Source organism: Ailuropoda melanoleuca, chromosome 14 (genome assembly GCF_002007445.2).
Source record: "Ailuropoda melanoleuca isolate Jingjing chromosome 14, ASM200744v2, whole genome shotgun sequence".
Lineage (NCBI taxonomy): Eukaryota > Metazoa > Chordata > Mammalia > Carnivora > Ursidae > Ailuropoda > Ailuropoda melanoleuca.
Genome location: NC_048231.1, coordinates 57,959,957 through 57,980,049, shown reverse-complemented (window position 1 = coordinate 57,980,049; position 20,093 = coordinate 57,959,957). Strand labels below are relative to the sequence as shown.

The window sequence follows — 20,093 nt, the reverse complement described above, 5'->3', positions numbered from 1 at the left end:
TCAGTAGTAAACAAGGAATTACAAGTGAAAAATCACCTGTGAATTAAGTGGACTATTTCCTTATATTTTAGAGAAAACTGCATCATACTTGTATTATCACAGAATCTGCATTAGAAAGGACCTGAAGGTCCCTTATGAGGAAGTTCTTCCACAGCCCTGCCCCTAGGTGGTAAGAATGGCCACAGTCATGCTGATGATGTCCCTAGAGCACTGAGGAACGCTGAGTCTATATCCCGTGTGCTGCTTCGGCCTTCCAGAGCTAAAGCAACAACGCAAGCTGCCTTATTTTAAATGGATGACCAACCCATAAGACATCCGAAGGCCCTAGGAATGGAATCCAGTTGAAGGTCCCAAGTTCCTTTGGCTATGCTTTTGCTACCCAACATTCACTAGCTACCTCCTCCTCTTAAACATCCTTGGCCTTCCAGTGTGGTGTGCCTTCCCTTGAGGGATTAACTTTTGATTCTGTTATTTATCAGATTAACTACCCCAACCCAAACTGAATGGCACAACTCCCCGACTTCCTTTCCTGCAATTCCTAGGGACTTAGTCATCCCCACCCAGGCTCTCAAGTTGCTTGACAGTTGGCACAGCCTCTACTGTGGCCCCACTGCCATGGCCAAAAGCTCGAGCACAGCTGCCCCAGCTCCGAAACCTTGAACTCACAGTCCTCACCACAGTCTCCTAGTCTTCCAGCGTCCCGCTCAGCGGTCCCGAGACCTGACTGAGACCTTCAGTCTCTATTTCCACCTGTCAGTCCCATTCTGTTTTTACTGTAACCCTATTTTAGTTGAGATAAGGGGTCAGCAAACTTTTCTTAGACAGTGAATATTGTAGGCTATGTGAGCCGAGGCATATTATAAGATATTACACAGGTACTTCCGTAAACATTTAAAATGAAAAAAACGAAACAAGCAGTGGGCCAGATTTGGCCTGTGGCTGCAGTTGGCTGACCTGTGGTCCTGATTTTTCGGTTTATCTCTTCAACCACTTTGTCGCCAAACTTCAACACCTTTGTGCCACACTTCTGTCACATCTATGGTGCAAAATGGCAACCCCAGATGGTAGCACCGCTGTGCCCCTGCCTCCAACTTAAAACTCTGGTCTTTAATCAGCGATCTTTCTTTGTTCTCCATGGCTGCGATTCTCTCCTCTTCTCCACAGCAATTACTGCAAAGCCTTTCGATTTATCACAAACATTACTTAACCACCTTCTCCAGTATATAACTACTGACACCTTCAATGAGAAAAATTCATTAAGCTGGAAGTTACAGCTTTCAAGTATATCCTCGCTTCCTCCTCTTGACAGCTTCATTGGTAAAGGTAACCCTTCCATCTGGACATCCCAATCTCCCTAAATTAACTGAGTCCCACCATTTAACTGTCCTGGTTCCTGTATCTTCCACCCTTTCTTCTTTCCAAGCTCCTTACCATTAGCATTAAGTAACTTCTCTCAGAGATCCTCAGCCTCCCCTCATCCTCCCTGAACAGCCAAACTTCTTCAAAGAACTGGCTCCATTCAATGTTTCCAATAACCCCTCAACCTGCCACAATCTGTGGCTTCCTGGTTCACCAATTCACTGACAAGAGTTTTTGCCAAGATCACCAATGACTTATTTGTTGTTAGATCCAGTGACCACCCCCCACCTCCCCGCCCCCATGAACACTTCCTTTCACAAGTCTTAATCCTACTTGACATGCCTGGCTTCCATGAGGTAATACTTTTCCAGTTTTTCTCCGCTCTCACTGGCTACTCTTCAATCTTCTTCCTCTTCCCTAACTACCCCACCCCTTAAATTTAATTGGTTTTCTTCAGGACTCAATATGATATTTTCTTTTCTTTGCAGTCTATTTTTCATTGAATTACTACATACAAGCTGGTAACTGTACTATATACCGAATCTAGACTCTCAACCTAGATTGTGTTCCTAATCTCTGTATCTGTATACNTAGTGGAACAGGGGGCCCCATGCAGGGCTCGATCCCAGCACCCTGGGATCATGACCTGAGCTGCAGGCGCCCCTCCCACTTTCTCACAGATAAAGAAAGGACGGCTGGAGAATACAGATAACAACAAGGGATGCTGCTCATTTTTGTAGCCTTATGAAGTGCCTGCAACAGAGCTGCTGCTCAGTAGTAAACAAGGAATTACAAGTGAAAAATCACCTGTGAATTAAGTGGACTATTTCCTTATATTTTAGAGAAAACTGCATCATACTTGTATTATCACAGAATCTGCATTAGAAAGGACCTGAAGGTCCCTTATGAGGAAGTTCTTCCACAGCCCTGCCCCTAGGTGGTAAGAATGGCCACAGTCATGCTGATGATGTCCCTAGAGCACTGAGGAACGCTGAGTCTATATCCCGTGTGCTGCTTCGGCCTTCCAGAGCTAAAGCAACAACGCAAGCTGCCTTATTTTAAATGGATGACCAACCCATAAGACATCCGAAGGCCCTAGGAATGGAATCCAGTTGAAGGTCCCAAGTTCCTTTGGCTATGCTTTTGCTACCCAACATTCACTAGCTACCTCCTCCTCTTAAACATCCTTGGCCTTCCAGTGTGGTGTGCCTTCCCTTGAGGGATTAACTTTTGATTCTGTTATTTATCAGATTAACTACCCCAACCCAAACTGAATGGCACAACTCCCCGACTTCCTTTCCTGCAATTCCTAGGGACTTAGTCATCCCCACCCAGGCTCTCAAGTTGCTTGACAGTTGGCACAGCCTCTACTGTGGCCCCACTGCCATGGCCAAAAGCTCGAGCACAGCTGCCCCAGCTCCGAAACCTTGAACTCACAGTCCTCACCACAGTCTCCTAGTCTTCCAGCGTCCCGCTCAGCGGTCCCGAGACCTGACTGAGACCTTCAGTCTCTATTTCCACCTGTCAGTCCCATTCTGTTTTTACTGTAACCCTATTTTAGTTGAGATAAGGGGTCAGCAAACTTTTCTTAGACAGTGAATATTGTAGGCTATGTGAGCCGAGGCATATTATAAGATATTACACAGGTACTTCCGTAAACATTTAAAATGAAAAAAACGAAACAAGCAGTGGGCCAGATTTGGCCTGTGGCTGCAGTTGGCTGACCTGTGGTCCTGATTTTTCGGTTTATCTCTTCAACCACTTTGTCGCCAAACTTCAACACCTTTGTGCCACACTTCTGTCACATCTATGGTGCAAAATGGCAACCCCAGATGGTAGCACCGCTGTGCCCCTGCCTCCAACTTAAAACTCTGGTCTTTAATCAGCGATCTTTCTTTGTTCTCCATGGCTGCGATTCTCTCCTCTTCTCCACAGCAATTACTGCAAAGCCTTTCGATTTATCACAAACATTACTTAACCACCTTCTCCAGTATATAACTACTGACACCTTCAATGAGAAAAATTCATTAAGCTGGAAGTTACAGCTTTCAAGTATATCCTCGCTTCCTCCTCTTGACAGCTTCATTGGTAAAGGTAACCCTTCCATCTGGACATCCCAATCTCCCTAAATTAACTGAGTCCCACCATTTAACTGTCCTGGTTCCTGTATCTTCCACCCTTTCTTCTTTCCAAGCTCCTTACCATTAGCATTAAGTAACTTCTCTCAGAGATCCTCAGCCTCCCCTCATCCTCCCTGAACAGCCAAACTTCTTCAAAGAACTGGCTCCATTCAATGTTTCCAATAACCCCTCAACCTGCCACAATCTGTGGCTTCCTGGTTCACCAATTCACTGACAAGAGTTTTTGCCAAGATCACCAATGACTTATTTGTTGTTAGATCCAGTGACCACCCCCCACCTCCCCGCCCCCATGAACACTTCCTTTCACAAGTCTTAATCCTACTTGACATGCCTGGCTTCCATGAGGTAATACTTTTCCAGTTTTTCTCCGCTCTCACTGGCTACTCTTCAATCTTCTTCCTCTTCCCTAACTACCCCACCCCTTAAATTTAATTGGTTTTCTTCAGGACTCAATATGATATTTTCTTTTCTTTGCAGTCTATTTTTCATTGAATTACTACATACAAGCTGGTAACTGTACTATATACCGAATCTAGACTCTCAACCTAGATTGTGTTCCTAATCTCTGTATCTGTATACTTAAAGAAGCTACTACGTATCTCTATTTGAACGTTCAACTGACACTGGATCAATTTCACATTAAAAGGAAAACATATCAATTTCCCCCACAAAGCCTGCTCGTCTCCACTGCTGACTAATTTAGTAAGAGGCTCCACTGTCCATTTGCTTAGGCAACTCTAGGAACACTGGCTGGAAAAAGCACAACTATAAACCACAGGAGCAAATGTTCAGTTGGAGTATGCAAGAAGAAAAACAGGAGGTACTCTGAGCCCAGTAAGAGACTGGTCCGTCTGAAGACCTTACGTAGTTCAACCAGTCGGAAGTGAGGACAAAAAAGCCTTCCTGCCTTAAAAAAAAGAGCTGAAGTGGCCAGGCGCTGTGTACGAACTACTCATTTATCTCAGGCTTTAAGTCCCCCACATTTATTTATATTGGAAGATATTTTTTGATGGGAACAATGGACTGAAAATGGGAGTCAATAAGACACTGAGTCAGAGATGGGAAGGGACCAGTATGATCATTCAAGCTAACTGCTTCACACTATGCTTATGAAAACTAGATCACAGCTAGTTGGTGACAGAGCTGAGACTAAAACTGACACACTCAATTGTACTCATTCTTCCATCATGTATATTTTCTAAGTTCTACTTTTCTTTGCTTATTTAAAAAATCACACCATTTACGTCATGCAATGGGTCAAATATTTCTTTGTTGTCTTCGTTTCTTGAACAAAGGGCCTTTTATCGTCCTTAGCTTTTACTGCACATGTCAGCTCAGGCCTCAGCGTTCCTGATTATTATTTTAAACCTGAACAGGATCATGTTATTCTTCTTAGTTATCTTTATGTGCCTTTCTGTCAATAAACTGGACATGTAAATAATATTCCTGGTAAAATTAAACTCAAGTATGGAATCTTCCATTTCTATCACTTTACAGAAAGTACCTTAAAAATCTTACTAGGAAAAATATTAAGAGCATTCTCATTAAAATAGTACTGATTTGTCATTATTAACACAGTCTGTATCAAATTATTTAACTTTCAAATTATGAAAAATTTTAAATTTCAAAAAGGTACAGTTAAGTAATGTAACATTCATGTCCCCCTAACCAGTTATATATCAAATCCTAACATTTTAACTTGTTCCACATTTGTTAAACAAATAGTTATTACTGAAACTGGTGAAGCCTCCTCTGTAACCTCCCTCTTCCGTTCCCCGCCTTTCCCTCTACTTCGGTAAATGTTACCATATATTCGGGGTTTATGATTCTCATGCATATTTTATACTATTACTATGTAAGTAGGTATCTATAAATAACATATTGAGGTCTTTTGCATGTTTTCAAACTCTGTCTATACATATTATTCTGCAATAAGCTATTTTCCCATGATATTATGTTTGAAATTTGCACAACTTAATACATGTAGCACTGTGCAGGGCTTGGCAAATTTCTGTGAAAGTCCAGTTAGTAAATTATTTTAGGCTTTGTGGATCATACAGTCTCCGTCACAACTACTACTCTCTGCTGTGGCAGTGCAGAAGTAGCCACAGGCAACACGTGGCAGCGGTGGGCTCCACTAAAACTCATTTATAAAAATAGGTGGGAAGCCATATTTGCCGACACCTGTTCCAGTGAACCCACTTTCAGTGCTTTGTAGAGCTCTACTGCAGACGTTTACCGTAATTTACCACTCAGTCTCCTGCTTATGAACATTTAAGTTGTTCCTAAACTTCCGCTTACAAACACATGATTTACAAATAATGAATCTTCTTATGTATTTCCTTGTGCATGTGTGTGATTCTCTAGGGGCCACATCTAGGAACAAAGTTTTAATTTTGCTAATTATAAAAGTGCTCTGCAAAGTGGCTGTATCAGTTTATACTTCAACCAGCAGTGTATGAAAGTGTCCTCTCCCACACCTTTGCCAATACCTTTACAAAGTCAGGCTTTTTTGTTTTTGTCAGTTTGGTAAGTGTGAAACGAGTACCTCATCATATTAATTTTTTTGTCTACTAGAGAAGGTTAGCATCTTTTATAAGCTTTTCAGCTATTTAGGTTTCTCCGTAAGCCATCTGCATATACCATCTTTTCAGTTTTCCACTGGCTTGTCTTTTTATCAATAGAACGTTCGAGTATTACTCTTCATCATACAGGTGATAAATATCTTCTAGTGTGTGGCTGTCTTTTCACTTTGTCTATGGTATCTTCTGCTATTCCATACTTTTACATCTTTATATTAAAGGTATTGTTCCTTTCCCTCATGACTGTTGCTTTTTGTGACTCAAGAAATCTTTCCCTACTCCGAGTGTACATATTTTATATATACTTTTAAATGTTTCAAAGTTTTGCTTTTCTCATTTAGACTTTTAATTAACCCGGAATTGAGCTTTGTGCATGTAACAAGGTATGAACTGGATTAATTTTTTCCATATGGGTGAGTTGTCCAAGCAACATTTATTAAGAATAATCCATCTTTTCCTTGCTAATTTATAATGTAACTTCTTCTGTATATCAAACTTTCCAGTTTGTGCTTTCTAATGTTCCAGTTTTTTCTTTATATTGTACTAATAATTACTTCACTGTTTTAATTATTTAGAGCTTTGCAGGTTTTAATATCTGATAGAGCAATTGTTTCCAACTTCTTCCAATTTCTCTTACTTCCTCTTGGCTTTTTCATAAGAACTATAGTATCAACTTTTCAAGTTTCCTCAAAATACACGTTTGGATTTGATTCAAAATACACTAAGTTTATGTGGATAAATGGCATTGGGTTTTCCTATAAGTGTAGTCCTACCTCTCCATTTTTTAATTTTCTCCATGAAGATTACTCCCAGCCATTAGTTTTCATTGCTAGTTTGACTTACATTTTGTAATTGGTTACTTATAGGAACACCACTGATGTTTCTCTTGTAACCTTGCTGAAGCCTCCTTAATTCTACTAAGTTTGCTCTTCTCCTAGGTTTTCTCTGTAGACAATTACTTGTCTTCAAATAGGGACAATTCAGTTTTTTCTCTTCAGCAATTATAACTCTTATTTCTTTTTTCTTATTGAAATGTCTAGGTCCTCCCCTATTAAGTTGAACAGAAATATGGTTACTACACATCCATGCCTTGCTCCTGAATTTACCAGGAATATTTCTGAAAGTTTGATCACTAGTATGATACTTGCCACAGGGTTTTTATTAATCCCCTTAAGTTAGGAAAATCCCCTTCCACTTCTGATTTGATTTGTATTGAATATTAGATTTTACTGTAAGAATTTCTTGGCATCTGAGACGATCATATAGTTTTAAAATATTTAAACCTTTAAACCTTAAGGCTGTTAATTTGGTATTAATGTTGAACTTGCACTCCTAGGATAAATCCTATTTAGTCTCTACTTAAAAAAAAAAAACTACCTTTGAGTCAAAAAATTTGTTGAGTTAAAAAAATTTTTTTTCATCTCTACTTGTGAGATCGATATATATACTTTTTTCCCTGTTCTGTCCATTGGGATTTTATTTAAAAGTTACATCAATCTCATATTAAGGACTTGGTTGCTTTTCTTCTAATCTCCGAAAATTTTCACTTACAGTAAGAATCATCTTTCCTTGAACTGCTGATAATATATGAGTAAAAAAACCTAAGCCTGATGTCATTCGAAAGATGTCATTTGACTACAATTTCTCTAACAGTTATTTGTTTATTCAAGTTTTCTATTTCTGAGTCTATTTGCTGATTAAATTTTCTACAGTTACTATATCATTAGATTTAAAAACATATTAGCAGTTGCTCAAAATACATTCTCTTACATATTTTCAATATTTCTGTATTTTCAATTATGTCCATTTTTATTATTTATTCATCTTATTAATAATGTTGTTTACTGGTACCTTTTCACTTTTCTTCGTCAGGCCTGCTCTATAAAATTTTTATAAAAATTGTTTCTGTACATTTTCTCTTTTAGAAAAATAGGGCTTTTGGTTTTACCAAAGTGTTCTGTATTTTCTTTGATCTACTTCATCAATTTGTGCAATTATTATTATTTACTTCTACTTTCTTAAGATTCTGTACCTAGCTTCTTGAATCGTATTTTCAATCCATTCGTCATTCTTAAATTTTTCATTAATGCATTTAAAGCTGTAATTTTCTCTTTATTTTTCACTTTATTTGTAACCCACACATCTGACATATAATATAGTTGTGCTATACGGTATCTTTATAACAAATTTAGAGTTTCCATTTTGATTTCCTCTTTAATTCCTGGGGAAAGCTTTTCATGTTTCTATGTATTTACCTCCTTTTAAGCCATCCTTTTTATAGTTCTAATTTAACTGCACTGTGGCCAGAGAATATGTTCTGCATGATACAGAATCTTTCAAATTTGCTAATGTTTCCTTTATGGCCTAGTAGACAGTCAAATTTGGTGAATGTTCCATATGCATTCAAAAAGAAAGTTGTGAATAGGTTTCCATATATACTACAATAAGCTTATTACTTTTATGGTTCAAATCTACCATACACTTCTTAATACTGGTCCGCTTGATCCATCAGTAAATCAAGATTATTTTTGTTGTTCAAATCTTCCATATACTTATTAATGTTTAGTCTGCTCAACCCATCAGTTTTGATGAAGGCATTTTAAAATAACTCATTATAATTGATGATCTGCCAACTTCTCATAATTTTACAAGTTTTTTCTTAATAGATTTTGAATGCATATGAGTTCATGACATCTTCTTGGTGACTCATTAATGTAGTGTCCTTTATCCTACTTAAGCTCTGTGCCTTAAATTCTGTTTTATTTGGTACTTATGTAGCTGGGTTTTTTTTTGTTGTTGTTGTTGTTGCTGGTTCTTGCTTGGTGTGTCTCTTTCCATTCTAACATTTCAACCTTTTTGAATAGTTTTAAGGCACATATCCTATGTGGATGGAAATTGTAACATGCTCCCAATATTCCATTTGTTAAATTTCTCGTGTTCTTTTCCACATAAGTTTTAAGCTACTTAGGTCTATTTTGTTTCCTTCTTAATGCAGCCCTCTGGAATTACAAAGCTCAGCTATATACTGCAAATGAACTAGGAAGGGTACAATTCTAAGACACAAAACTCTTTAAAAGGAAACTGCTGCTCCCTGGAAGACAAATATACCAATGACAATTGAGTGCATGGGACGCTGAAAGCATCTGTATAGAGGTGAATCTGTTTTACTCTTGAGCCTTAAGTGAAATAGGTGTCTACATCCTTATCTGAGCACTTAGAATGTTTCCTTTCCTTGGAATATAAGGGTCCTATATAATTTCTAGTTTGCCTAAAAATAATCAATTTTAATATTAATTTAATAATTTCTTCTGTTGACTGAGTATTAGGCTCATTTTTTTTTTCTTTTTTGTAGAAGCCCACTGAATTGTGGGTCAGGGAGTAGGAAATAATATGGCTGCAGGAGTTGCAGATTTCTCAAAAAAAAGTAATGAGTATATGAGTAGATAGTACAAAACTCTAGTCAACTGTGTGTCTTGAGAGATTTCTAGGAAAGTATAAAATCTCTCAAGTATACTGGAATTCCTTCTTAAATTGTTTAAAGGCACCACTAAGTTTTTTTTTTTTGAGAGAGACAGCACACGCATGTGCGGCGGGGGGGGGGCGATGGTAGTGGTGGTGGTGCGGAGGGACAGAGGGAGAGAGAATCTCAAGCAGATACCCTGCTGAGCGCAGAGTCTGACACAGGCTCGATCTCAGGACCCTGAGATAATGACCTGAGCCAAAATCAAGAGTTGGACGCTTAACCGACAGAGCCACCCAGGTGCCCCAGCACCACTAAGTTCTTGTATTTCTGGAAGAGCTGTGAAAAACTCTTCTCAGACAATTAAGAAAGAAATAAGCCAAAACTCCAAATGCTTTGAATATATCCATTTTCTCCCCAGACTGGGAGATACAGGTTCCAGAGTCATTATTTTACAAAGAATGCCATCATTTAAACTTTTAATTTACAGAAACGTTAGATGTTGAATTAGGGTTTAGCAGACTAAATTGTAAAATAGTTTTCTACCTGGAATAGATTCATATATCTTATTCAACTACATTATCAAACATTTGGTTTCCAAGGAGAAAAATAATATATAAACTATTACACAAAAACTAAATTATAAACTTAAAATAGTACTCCTATTTACTAATAATTTTTTTAAAAACTTTCTTTAAAAACAAAGTTAAAAAAAATGAAAAATCTAATATCAGTTTAAGGATTTCAGTGTCCCTGCTGAGTTACAGGATAAAGAAAGGTATGTCCACAGGAGAGCAGGAGATGTTACCTGTCAGCTCTTTTGCTTTAGTTAAAAAGGTTACTTAAAGCTATAGTAATAAATGAAAAGATTTTAAGAAAACCTTCTGTACTAATACTTTTAAGGAGATTTAGAGGACTTAATATCCCTCAGTAAAATAAATAACCAAAATTTACATTTTAAATCTCTTTCCCTTAATACATCTAATTAATGTAAAACACAAATTATTTATTTTAGTAAATGCAAGACTTCTTTTTGGCCTTCAAAAGCCTAAATTAACTGGAACTTCCTAAACAATATAGGTTATGTTGTCACCCCTACAAAAACTTAGGATTACTTAAACACAGGTGAACTAAATTAAGTTGTGATTAAACAATGTCCATATAATGGTTTTCATAAACCTCAGACAATACTGCAAATTATGTGACTACTGAATACTCCTATGCTATCTGGTCAAGTTTCAATAATCTGTAGTTTCCTTAAGAAACTTCCAAAGAAATTAAAATTCAGATATGAAAAGAAATAAAAAGTACCTAACTACTATATAATTCCTATGTGTTTTAACCTAAGTCTCTGACTATCTATAAACACATTTATCCTTCAGAACTCAAATTAAGATGATGAAATCAACTGTACTTTTAAACATACTTGATAAAATTATTTTAAAGACTAGAGTTTTAAAACTTTAATACTGTCATTAAGCATACTGTTTGATATATTAAAACATATATATTAAAGTATATTTAAAGTTTAAAAACAGTGGGACGCCTGGGTGGCTCAGTCAGTTAAGGGGCTGCCTTCAGCTCAGATCATGATCCCTGGGTCCTGGGATCGAGCCCCACATGCTCCTTGCTCAGTGGGGAGTCTGCTTCTCCCTCTGCCTGCTCTGCCTGCCACTCTCCCTGCTTGTACTCTCTCTGACAAATAAAATCTTAAAAAAAAAAAAAAGGTTTAAAAACATTTAGAGGGAACCTGATTAACTCTCAGAAAGACAAAATTAAGTCCCTGGGTATTCAGTCCATTCTCAAGGGTAGTAAAATGTTCTTTGCCTTCCATACATTCTGTCAGGTGGTACTAATAATCACTGCCCTCATCAAAGCACACTTTCTTTTCAAAGAACTGTCTACATTTATGAATATAATGATTACTTTATGCTTTTGTGTAAATCATGACTATGTAAAATGAAATGAGAGCTGTCATTTCTAAAGGAGCAAATATTTTAATATTATTAATAAATATTAATTTCTCTTAATAATTAACAGAAATGATTGTTAGTTTCTATTTCTCTGGCTAATGATATAGCAAGGCTGGGCCGTTTCCCATTCTATTTTTGCTCTTATCTTTATCTTATCAATTAACCAGTCTTCTCTGCCAACTCTTTTAGACTTTGTCCTTCTTCAGAATCAGGCTCCAAATCCATGGCCTACATTCCTTTTGTACCCTTTCTTTAGCCTTTCCTAGATGGCTGCTTGGTAGCACCAGAGAATAGACTTTTTTTTTTTTTATCTTGCTTGCATAACCATAGCTTGAATCACACACAGAGGGGATTCTAAAAATAATAGAGTGATGAGTATGCTCTAAATTTTCCAATATGCTCAATGATATTTAAAGAGCTACCCTATTTGTCAGCCACACAAAGTACAAAAGTGTCACAATACAAAGCATAGCTCATGCCTCCCACTTTGAGGACCACTTCAGATAAATCTTATTCATATAAAAAAAGTTAATTACATAAAAAGGTAATTGCGGGGGTGCCTGGGTGGCACAGCAGTTGAGCGTCTGCCTTCGGCTCAGGGGGTGATCCCGGCGTTACGGGATCGAGCCCCACATCAGGCTCTTCCGCTATGAGCCTGCTTCTTCCTCTCCCACTCCCCCTGCTTGTGTTCCCTCTCTCGCTGGCTGTCTCTATCTCTGTCAAATAAATAAAATCTTTANAAAAAAAAAAAAGAAGGTAATTGCATTTATCTTTTCAGATGGGTGGGTGCATACCCACATGCTAAAACTGACATAAGTGTCAGCAAAACACTTCAAATTGCAAAGTTTATAAAGCCCTAAACATTCATCAATGCCTTCACTGCCCGCAGCAGAGATAGGCAAACATCCAAATAAAACTCTGAAAAATAAAGTAACCCACAAGTTTGTACATAATTCAACTGACGTGTCTAGACACATTGTCTATAGCTTATACAACAGTGAGATCTATAACCTGGTTTCTCTCCTCATGAAATATTAATGTTAGGCCAATAAAGTTTCCATTTACTTTCCATTCCTCAGTGGCCACCCAAAGCCCAACATGGATGTGTCTTGTGTTTGATTATTTCAAAGCCCAAATCAAGTCTGTTAAACCATTTTAATCACAGCTGTGAGAAGCCCTACCAGCTGACTCAGATGGGCAGTGTCAAGACGTAAGGCTCGATGACTGATTTACATTCAGGTTCATTAGTAGAAAATACCGCTCCAATCCTGCTGAGTCCTTATATGATTTTTAAAATGTAAGAACTTTTTCCATCTTGGAACTAAAAGAAAATGTCAGCCTCCGCCTATTTAACAGCTTTTGCTACGAACTTTTTTCTCTTAAGGCACAGGGACCAACAATCTAGTTTCTATTTAAATTTCAGACCATGATAATGACCTGCAAGAACCTCATGGTAAAGTCCTGGAATTTGCTGGAGAGCCGGCTCTATCTCTGGCCTGCAGAAAAAGAAAACTCGAGCCATGTTCCAGAGCTGTACAAAAACTTCCCAGACCTGTCCAAAGGGAGGCTCCCTTGAAACAACTAATGAGACAAAATTATAGGATACGGATTAGCCTGTTTGTTCCTAACTAAGCTGTAATGTGTGTCATAAAGGAATAGACCTATCTTTGCCTTCAACTGCAAAGATTCAACCTCAGATACCTCTCAAATGGATACTGAAAGTACAAAAAAATTTAAGGCAGAACAACTTTCTGTCAGAACTCTCTTTTTTTAAATGACCAAAAGTCTTTGAGAGTTCTGCACGTAATGCAGAGCCTGGGCAGGTTTTTAACTTTCTTTTCTCCATGAACAGTGGCCTTAATGATCATGCTAGGATCAACAGTATGGGACTGTGGGCAGCCACCCTGGTAACTGCTGGCTGCCAAGTATTCCACCTGCTCTCTTCCATTTTGACACTCAGTCTCAACTGTACGGGGAATAGGAGTTAGTACTGTAAGAACTGGGCAGTCCAGTTCTAGTAGTACTCTTTTCTATGAGAACTCAAAGATACCAGAATACATTCCTTTAACTATCATGTTAATGTCATGGTACTTAAATATTTTAAAATGTTGGTTCCGCTTTTACATGCTACATAGTGCTGAAGGAAGACTCTCTACAACACCAGTGCCTTTCACGTGGGTATGATAAATTGGACAGTTAGAGGTGAAATTCTCCCTTAAAAATTTCTGACTATGACTCTGGACTAATCTTAAGGAACAGGAACCCAAAAAGAAACAAAAACCCCAAAGTCCTCAGCACTACATTTAGTGACTGCTATTCTTGAATTATTTTACTATTCTAACAAGAAAACTGTATTGTAAGAACTTAGTGTTTGCAATCATACTCAAGACAGCATAAAAAAGTGGCCCTTGAAAATTGCAATACGACTTTGTTTCTAGAAGAAATATCCCTCTGAGGAATAAGGTACAATAACTTACAAAGACACCTATTTGTGGAACCCATGCCTACCTGTGGTTACCCTATAACTGGCCTGTCTCTAACTATAAAGGTTGTAGCATCCTTTCCATGCACTGTATCCTGATGCTCCCTAAGGAAAAGTATGATCACATTCATGTAAGCAAAACACAATGTTTCTCGGAAATAACATTCTCATCATATGTGTGAATATATCAAATGGATTTAAAACATTGTGTAGAGCATTACAGAGATGTGGAAGGCTTCTTTCAGTGGAACAGTAAAACTTATAAAACGGTGCATACTTTTCATGTTACAGGTAATGCACTACACATATTTTCACTCGGATACTGAGTAGTAAACACTGGAAATGCACTGTAGAAATATGAAGAACGTACAAGAATACAGATCTAAATTTAAGATAAAATTGTTGCTTAAGAGGCAGTAAAGAAGAAAACTGAAGATACAAAACATTACATGCTTCACATTCTCTTTGTTGCGATTCTCTGTGCCTTTTCTCTTTTCCATGTTATAAAATATGAAGCTTCTCAAAGCTTTTACTCCTCATGGTATTAAGTGATGGAATTCCAGAGCTTAACCCTGGAAAGCTCATGGTCTCCTAACTGCTGGTGAAAGAAAGCTCACCAAGAATCAATAAAGAAACTACTCAGAGGGCCAGTTCTGAGAAAGTGGTGTATGGAAACCAGTACAAAAGCACAGATTTTTATACTCCATATATGGAGATCTCTGAAAGTGTGTATTCTTGTTGTTTTCTATTATTAAAATGTCCTTGGAAATGTTATTTATACAAAGAACTTTAACAACATCCAGGGTTTTGAAACAGCTGTCATGTGCTGAAAAATGTAATCGGTAATTCCTAAAAGTATACAGAACTTTTACTGGTTTTATTTTGGAAGTTTTTTTGCCCCAACATTATTTAAATAGACATCTAAGCTTTCTGAAGTGTGTCTTTAGGAAGGTTCTTTGTTAAAGCTAGAAGAGCTTTGGGAAGCCCTCTTCTAAATAGGGTAATATAAAAGTTTTGAAGTCTTTATTCAACCTAAGAGTTTTTATATGTTTCAATTAATAAATATGGCCAGATTTTAAAAAATCCATTCTGAAAATGTCTTAAATCTGTTTACATTTGCTATTACTGATATATTTGGATTTATTTCTATCTTTTTGGTAGAAAATCCTGCCATCAGTTGGGTTTACAAAATAGTCTATATTTCTGCCTGTGCCCCTTTTAGCTCTTTGCTGTTCAAGAGCTACAAGTTGTTTTCTTTTGGTGGTACCCTTTTAATATATATGATGAAGTCTAAAGTTATTTAGTATTTCTTTCCTCCTCCAGAAGATTATAAGGATTGAAGTATATACTTAAATTGCTCACTAAACATCTGTTTTTCCTTGCCATGTTATTATTGTCATCTAGTTTAAATTCCACAATAGTTTTTTAAAATCAGTTTTTATGACATTTTTGTTTTTAATCAATAAATTAACTGTTTTTCCATTTTTGTGATCTCCACTACTTTCTGTATTCCACTCCTTTCTTACAGGTTCAATTTCCTTCTTCCTGGAGAATATCCTTTGGTAGTTTTTCAAAAAGAGGGTCTTAGAGTGGTATGTTTTCCTAGTCAATAAAAATGTCTATTTTGGCCACAGTCTTGAGCATTTAGTTACGTATGAAATTCTAGATTGATAGCCCCCGCACCTTAGTACTATAATACTTCACCACTGTCTACTGTCCTTTCTTATATTTGTCTTCCCGCCCCCCCCCCCCCCCCCCCCCCCCCNCCCCCCCCCGCTTTGGTGGCTTTTAAGGTTTTCTTTTTATCCCTGGAATTATAGCATGATGTACTGAAGTATGGATTTAACTTTCTTTATCCTGCTGGTAGTTGTAGCATATTTTTAATCTGAGAACTTGATATTACCTTCAATTCTTCTCAATATAGTTTTCCCACCATACCCTCTATTTTGTTCTTTAAAAATCCTATTGGATATTTGCTGGAATTTCTCAGTCGACCATGCATTACCCTTAACTGCTCCTTCAGGTTAACAAACAACCCCACCCCCACTTCTGTTTCTGGGTGTTCTGGGTGAACTTCTTATCATTATCTTCTAGTCACTAGTTCTCTTTTCATCTATGTCCAATCTATGGTTTAATTCTGTATGTTCTGCTTTGGTTTCGATGATCACATTTTTTATTTCTAAGTCTCTCAATTAGTTGTCATATTCAACCATTCTATTTCATTTCTGCCTGTTTCAATTTCACAATTCTTTATTCATTCTCAATGGATGCTATATCATCAATTATCTCTTTGATTATCTAAAACATGTATTTTAAAGTTTTTAACATCATGGTCAAGCCGTGTATCTGGAATAAATACATGTATATCCCAAAAGTTGATTTGGTTGGTGCTCTCTCCTAGTATTAAATTTCTTTATGAATTCTGGAATTGCAATTTATCAGAGTTTTGAATCAGAAGCTTTTGCTTTGTTTACTCCTCCTTCTTTCTCCGTGTACATCCTTTCTTGTCAGTAGTTTTGCATTTGCTTCTACCAGAGTACCTGGAGTCAAGTTTGGAAAAAGTCTTATGATGAATTTCTGGAGCCAACTATTTCATTAGTATATTGAGGAGATCACATATCCAGTCCAGAGGAAGCTGACACAAAGCTGAGTCTTTGTTATCCTTAGACCTAGGGCTTCCTATGAATCCACGGCCCTGGACAGAAGACTGGTAACATTTTTCCTTAGCTTCTTTTCAAAAGTGGGTAAAGTTCCACACCAATTGCTGGCTTCAAGCAGTGAATCTGGCTCTGGTCTCTGGTCGCACATGAAATACACCTGCTGTCTATCACTTGTAGCCAAACTCCTGGGTGCCACCACCTGCTTGGGATGAATCCAGCAGGCCTGAGACTTCAGTTTCCCTTACTACTTGGCGTTTCTGGTCCATTAAGATATTTTTCTTGTTCTGGAAGGCCAGCTTTGTCTTTTGGTTTTCTCCTTTTATATATTACCTGTCATTTCTATGTGTTTGGAGTAAAGGGAGTAAGTCAAAACATACACTTAATGTGCCATCTTGACTGGAAAATTTACACAATCCCTTAGCATTGTATCTGCACAAAATTTACTGATTAAACTGTATAAATAAAATTATCAGGAGATGTTTAAAACCCTTATCTGTACCTAAATGACAAACTAATTACAAAATATTGTTTTCATAAATACAAATTAAATCCTAACTTTAGGTTCAAAATATATACACTCGAAAGTAATTAAACTGAAAAATAAGCCTATAAAACAGTGCAGAACAACTTCTCTTACCTCTGAAATCACTCTTGTGCAAGGAATTCACACGACTCTCAAACTAATATTTATCAGCTTTAACCAAAAATAAACATTTCTATGAAACTTAACCTAAAAGAATATCAGCTAAATAAAAAAAAAAGACCATTATTTATTATGCTTAGTAAAAAAGAAAAATTCATACCTTTTCACTTGTTAAAAATTTTGCAAAATATACATGTTCTCCTCCTGTTTTTAATTCTTCCATCTTTTTCCTGGAGGCCTGAGTATCATCTAATTTGTAACTTTTAAAAACAGCTAGAACTTCTTCAGAATACTGCAAAGTAAAAATACCAATTAGTTTTATCTGGCATTGTTGCCCAATAACTCTTTTAGTGCTTTTCTATATCAAAATACCTAGAGTTTACTCATAGTTAACCACGTATGCACACTGTAAAGCACATTAAACAAGAAAAACTATGATGGCAAAATTCGATTAAAACTACTTGGTATGAAGAGTTCATGGTATTGTCAAAGTAGGAATAAACTCTCTACTCCTGAAGAAATGTAATTTCTTACGCAGTTTGTGTAAGGGGCAAACAGAGAAAGTAATGCTTTGAAAGTATACAGAAATTTACCAGTGAAATTAGATGTTTAACCAGCTGTGGAAAATGCTCAAGCATTTCCTGTGCTAAACGCTGTGACCAAACAAAACAATGATGTCAAATCCTATCCAGTTGAGGAACAATTCTGAATGATTTCTCACTCACCACTTAATCTGAACACATACCATGTTACTTTTAAGAGCTACCTATTTACTGTGGATTATGACTATAACCAAAAAGGACAACTGATATTTAAGTAGCCAAGTAAAAGAAATACAAAGAATTCTTATAAAACAAGGACTACTCATATTTTTTCTGACAGTAATACTGTTAGGCCTGTTAACCTTTTTTTTTTTTTTTTTTAAAGATTTTATTTTTAAGTAATCTCTACACCCCAAGTGGGACTTGAGCCCTGAGATCAAGAGTAGCACGCTCTACTGATTGAGTCTGCAAGGTGCCCATTGGCTTGTTAACCTCAAAAATAAAACTACCAGGGATGACTGGGTGGTACTGTTGGTTAAAGTGTCTCACTCTTGGTTTCAGCTCAGGTCACAATCTCAGGGTTGTGAGATCGAGCCCCATGTCAGGCTCTGCACTCAGCATGGAGTCTGCTTGAGATTCTTTCTTCTTCTCCCTCTGCCTCTCCCACTTGTGTTCTCTCTCTCTCTTTATAGTAAATAAATCTCTTAAAATAAAATTAAACTGCCAGTTATTTCACCAGCAAAAAAAAATGGGTTTATTTGGGAATAGGTGAGAACTGCAATCTGGGAAAAGCAAGCTGCAGGTCTGGGAGAACAAAGATGAGTGCTCTTTTATAGAGGAAAGGCGGAGTTAGGAGGGGCTGTTATAAGCTAAAAGTCCACTGGAGTAAACTGGGAGTTCCAAGTATAGTGGCTTCTCACTGGCTGAGCTGTGACTACCTCTCATTGGCTGAGCTGTTGCTGAGAGAAGAAGAAATCTTCCTTCCTTCCGTTGGGATAGTAAAGTACTTTGACTGGCAAGGTCCACCTCTTCCAGTTGGCTCTGTAAATGACAACTAGTGCTGAATGTGAGAGTCCACTTGGCAGGTTTCCTGATTCCATTTTAAATGAGGTTTCCTTCTATTAATTTTCACAGGCTAAATGGCTCATATGATCTCAGTCACACTACTCAAGTCTGCCATTACAGCACACAAACAGCTACAAGTATTAGCATGGCTGTGTGCCAATATAACTCTGTCTATGAAAACAGGAAGAAGCCTGGATTTGGCCCATAGCCATCAGTTTGCAACCGTTGTTCTAACAGGATACTTGAAATAATTTTGCGCAAAGACAACATATTCAATAAAAATTCATCAACTCATGTTGACTATACTATGTGAAAACAAAAAACCCAAGGCTATAATTATGAACTTTAAAATGCCTAAGCTTTTTATGAACTACTCCACAAAATCAGTGGTTAACATTATGAAATAGGCATAAAAATGTAAGAGGTAAAATTATGTAATTAAAAAGTATGCTGGAAAAGAGTCAAGTTTTGCCTCTGCTATTAATTGTAAAATATTGAGTTCTGGATAGTCTGTGATTGGCAACTCACCTTAAGAAAAGTTTTCCATGAAATCTTCTCATAGCATTGCACAGGGTTCCTGAAGTAATCCTGAAGTGACCAGAATTTTCGATACAGGTTGTAATCAATTGGAATGGAGCTAAGAAAATAAAGGTTAAATAAATCACTTAAGTTCTTTTAGAAATTTCTAAGTGCTCCTAACTTTTCTTAGGTCATACACCCCTTTAAGAAGCTGACGAAGTCTATAGCTCCTTTCCCCAGAGAAGTGCACATTTATACTTTACAAACTTTTATAAACAATTTCAAGGGATTCATAACCTATGCTAAAAGCCATAGCATGAGACAAATGTGTAAAATACGTATCAACTCAGTATTATAAAAAGCCTTTTCTTTAGTGTCTTTATTACAGAATTATTAACTCAACTTGCAATTTCACTGTTACAAATCTGCAGCGTCAATACATTCTTTTAATTTTTAAATTTACCAAAATCATTATACTATGTTTTAATTTTAAAAGTTAAACATTTCAGGGGCGCCTGGGTGGCACAGCGGTTAAGCGTCTGCCTTCGGCTCAGGGCGTGATCCCGGCGTTATGGGATCGAGCCCCACATCAGGCTCTTCTGCTGTGAGCCTGCTTCTTCCTCTCCCACTCCCCCTGCTTGTGTTCCCTCTCTCGCTGGCTGTCTCT

At 37.2% G+C, this 20,093-nt stretch overlaps 1 protein-coding gene across 3 annotated transcripts in view; it reads right to left on the bottom strand.

Annotated features, from left to right (window-relative positions):
* THOC1 (THO complex 1) overlaps positions 1–20,093 on the bottom strand; it is a 57,862-nt gene that overhangs the window by 15,875 nt on the left and 21,894 nt on the right. For all 3 annotated transcript variants that reach the window (XM_002922621.4, XM_019803151.2, XM_034642921.1), the window contains 2 exons: positions 19,436–19,544; positions 17,461–17,592 (listed from right to left, as the gene is read on the bottom strand). In XM_002922621.4, the coding sequence (XP_002922667.1) occupies positions 17,461–17,592; positions 19,436–19,544 (241 nt within the window). The remainder of the gene's footprint in view (positions 1–17,460; positions 17,593–19,435; positions 19,545–20,093) is intronic.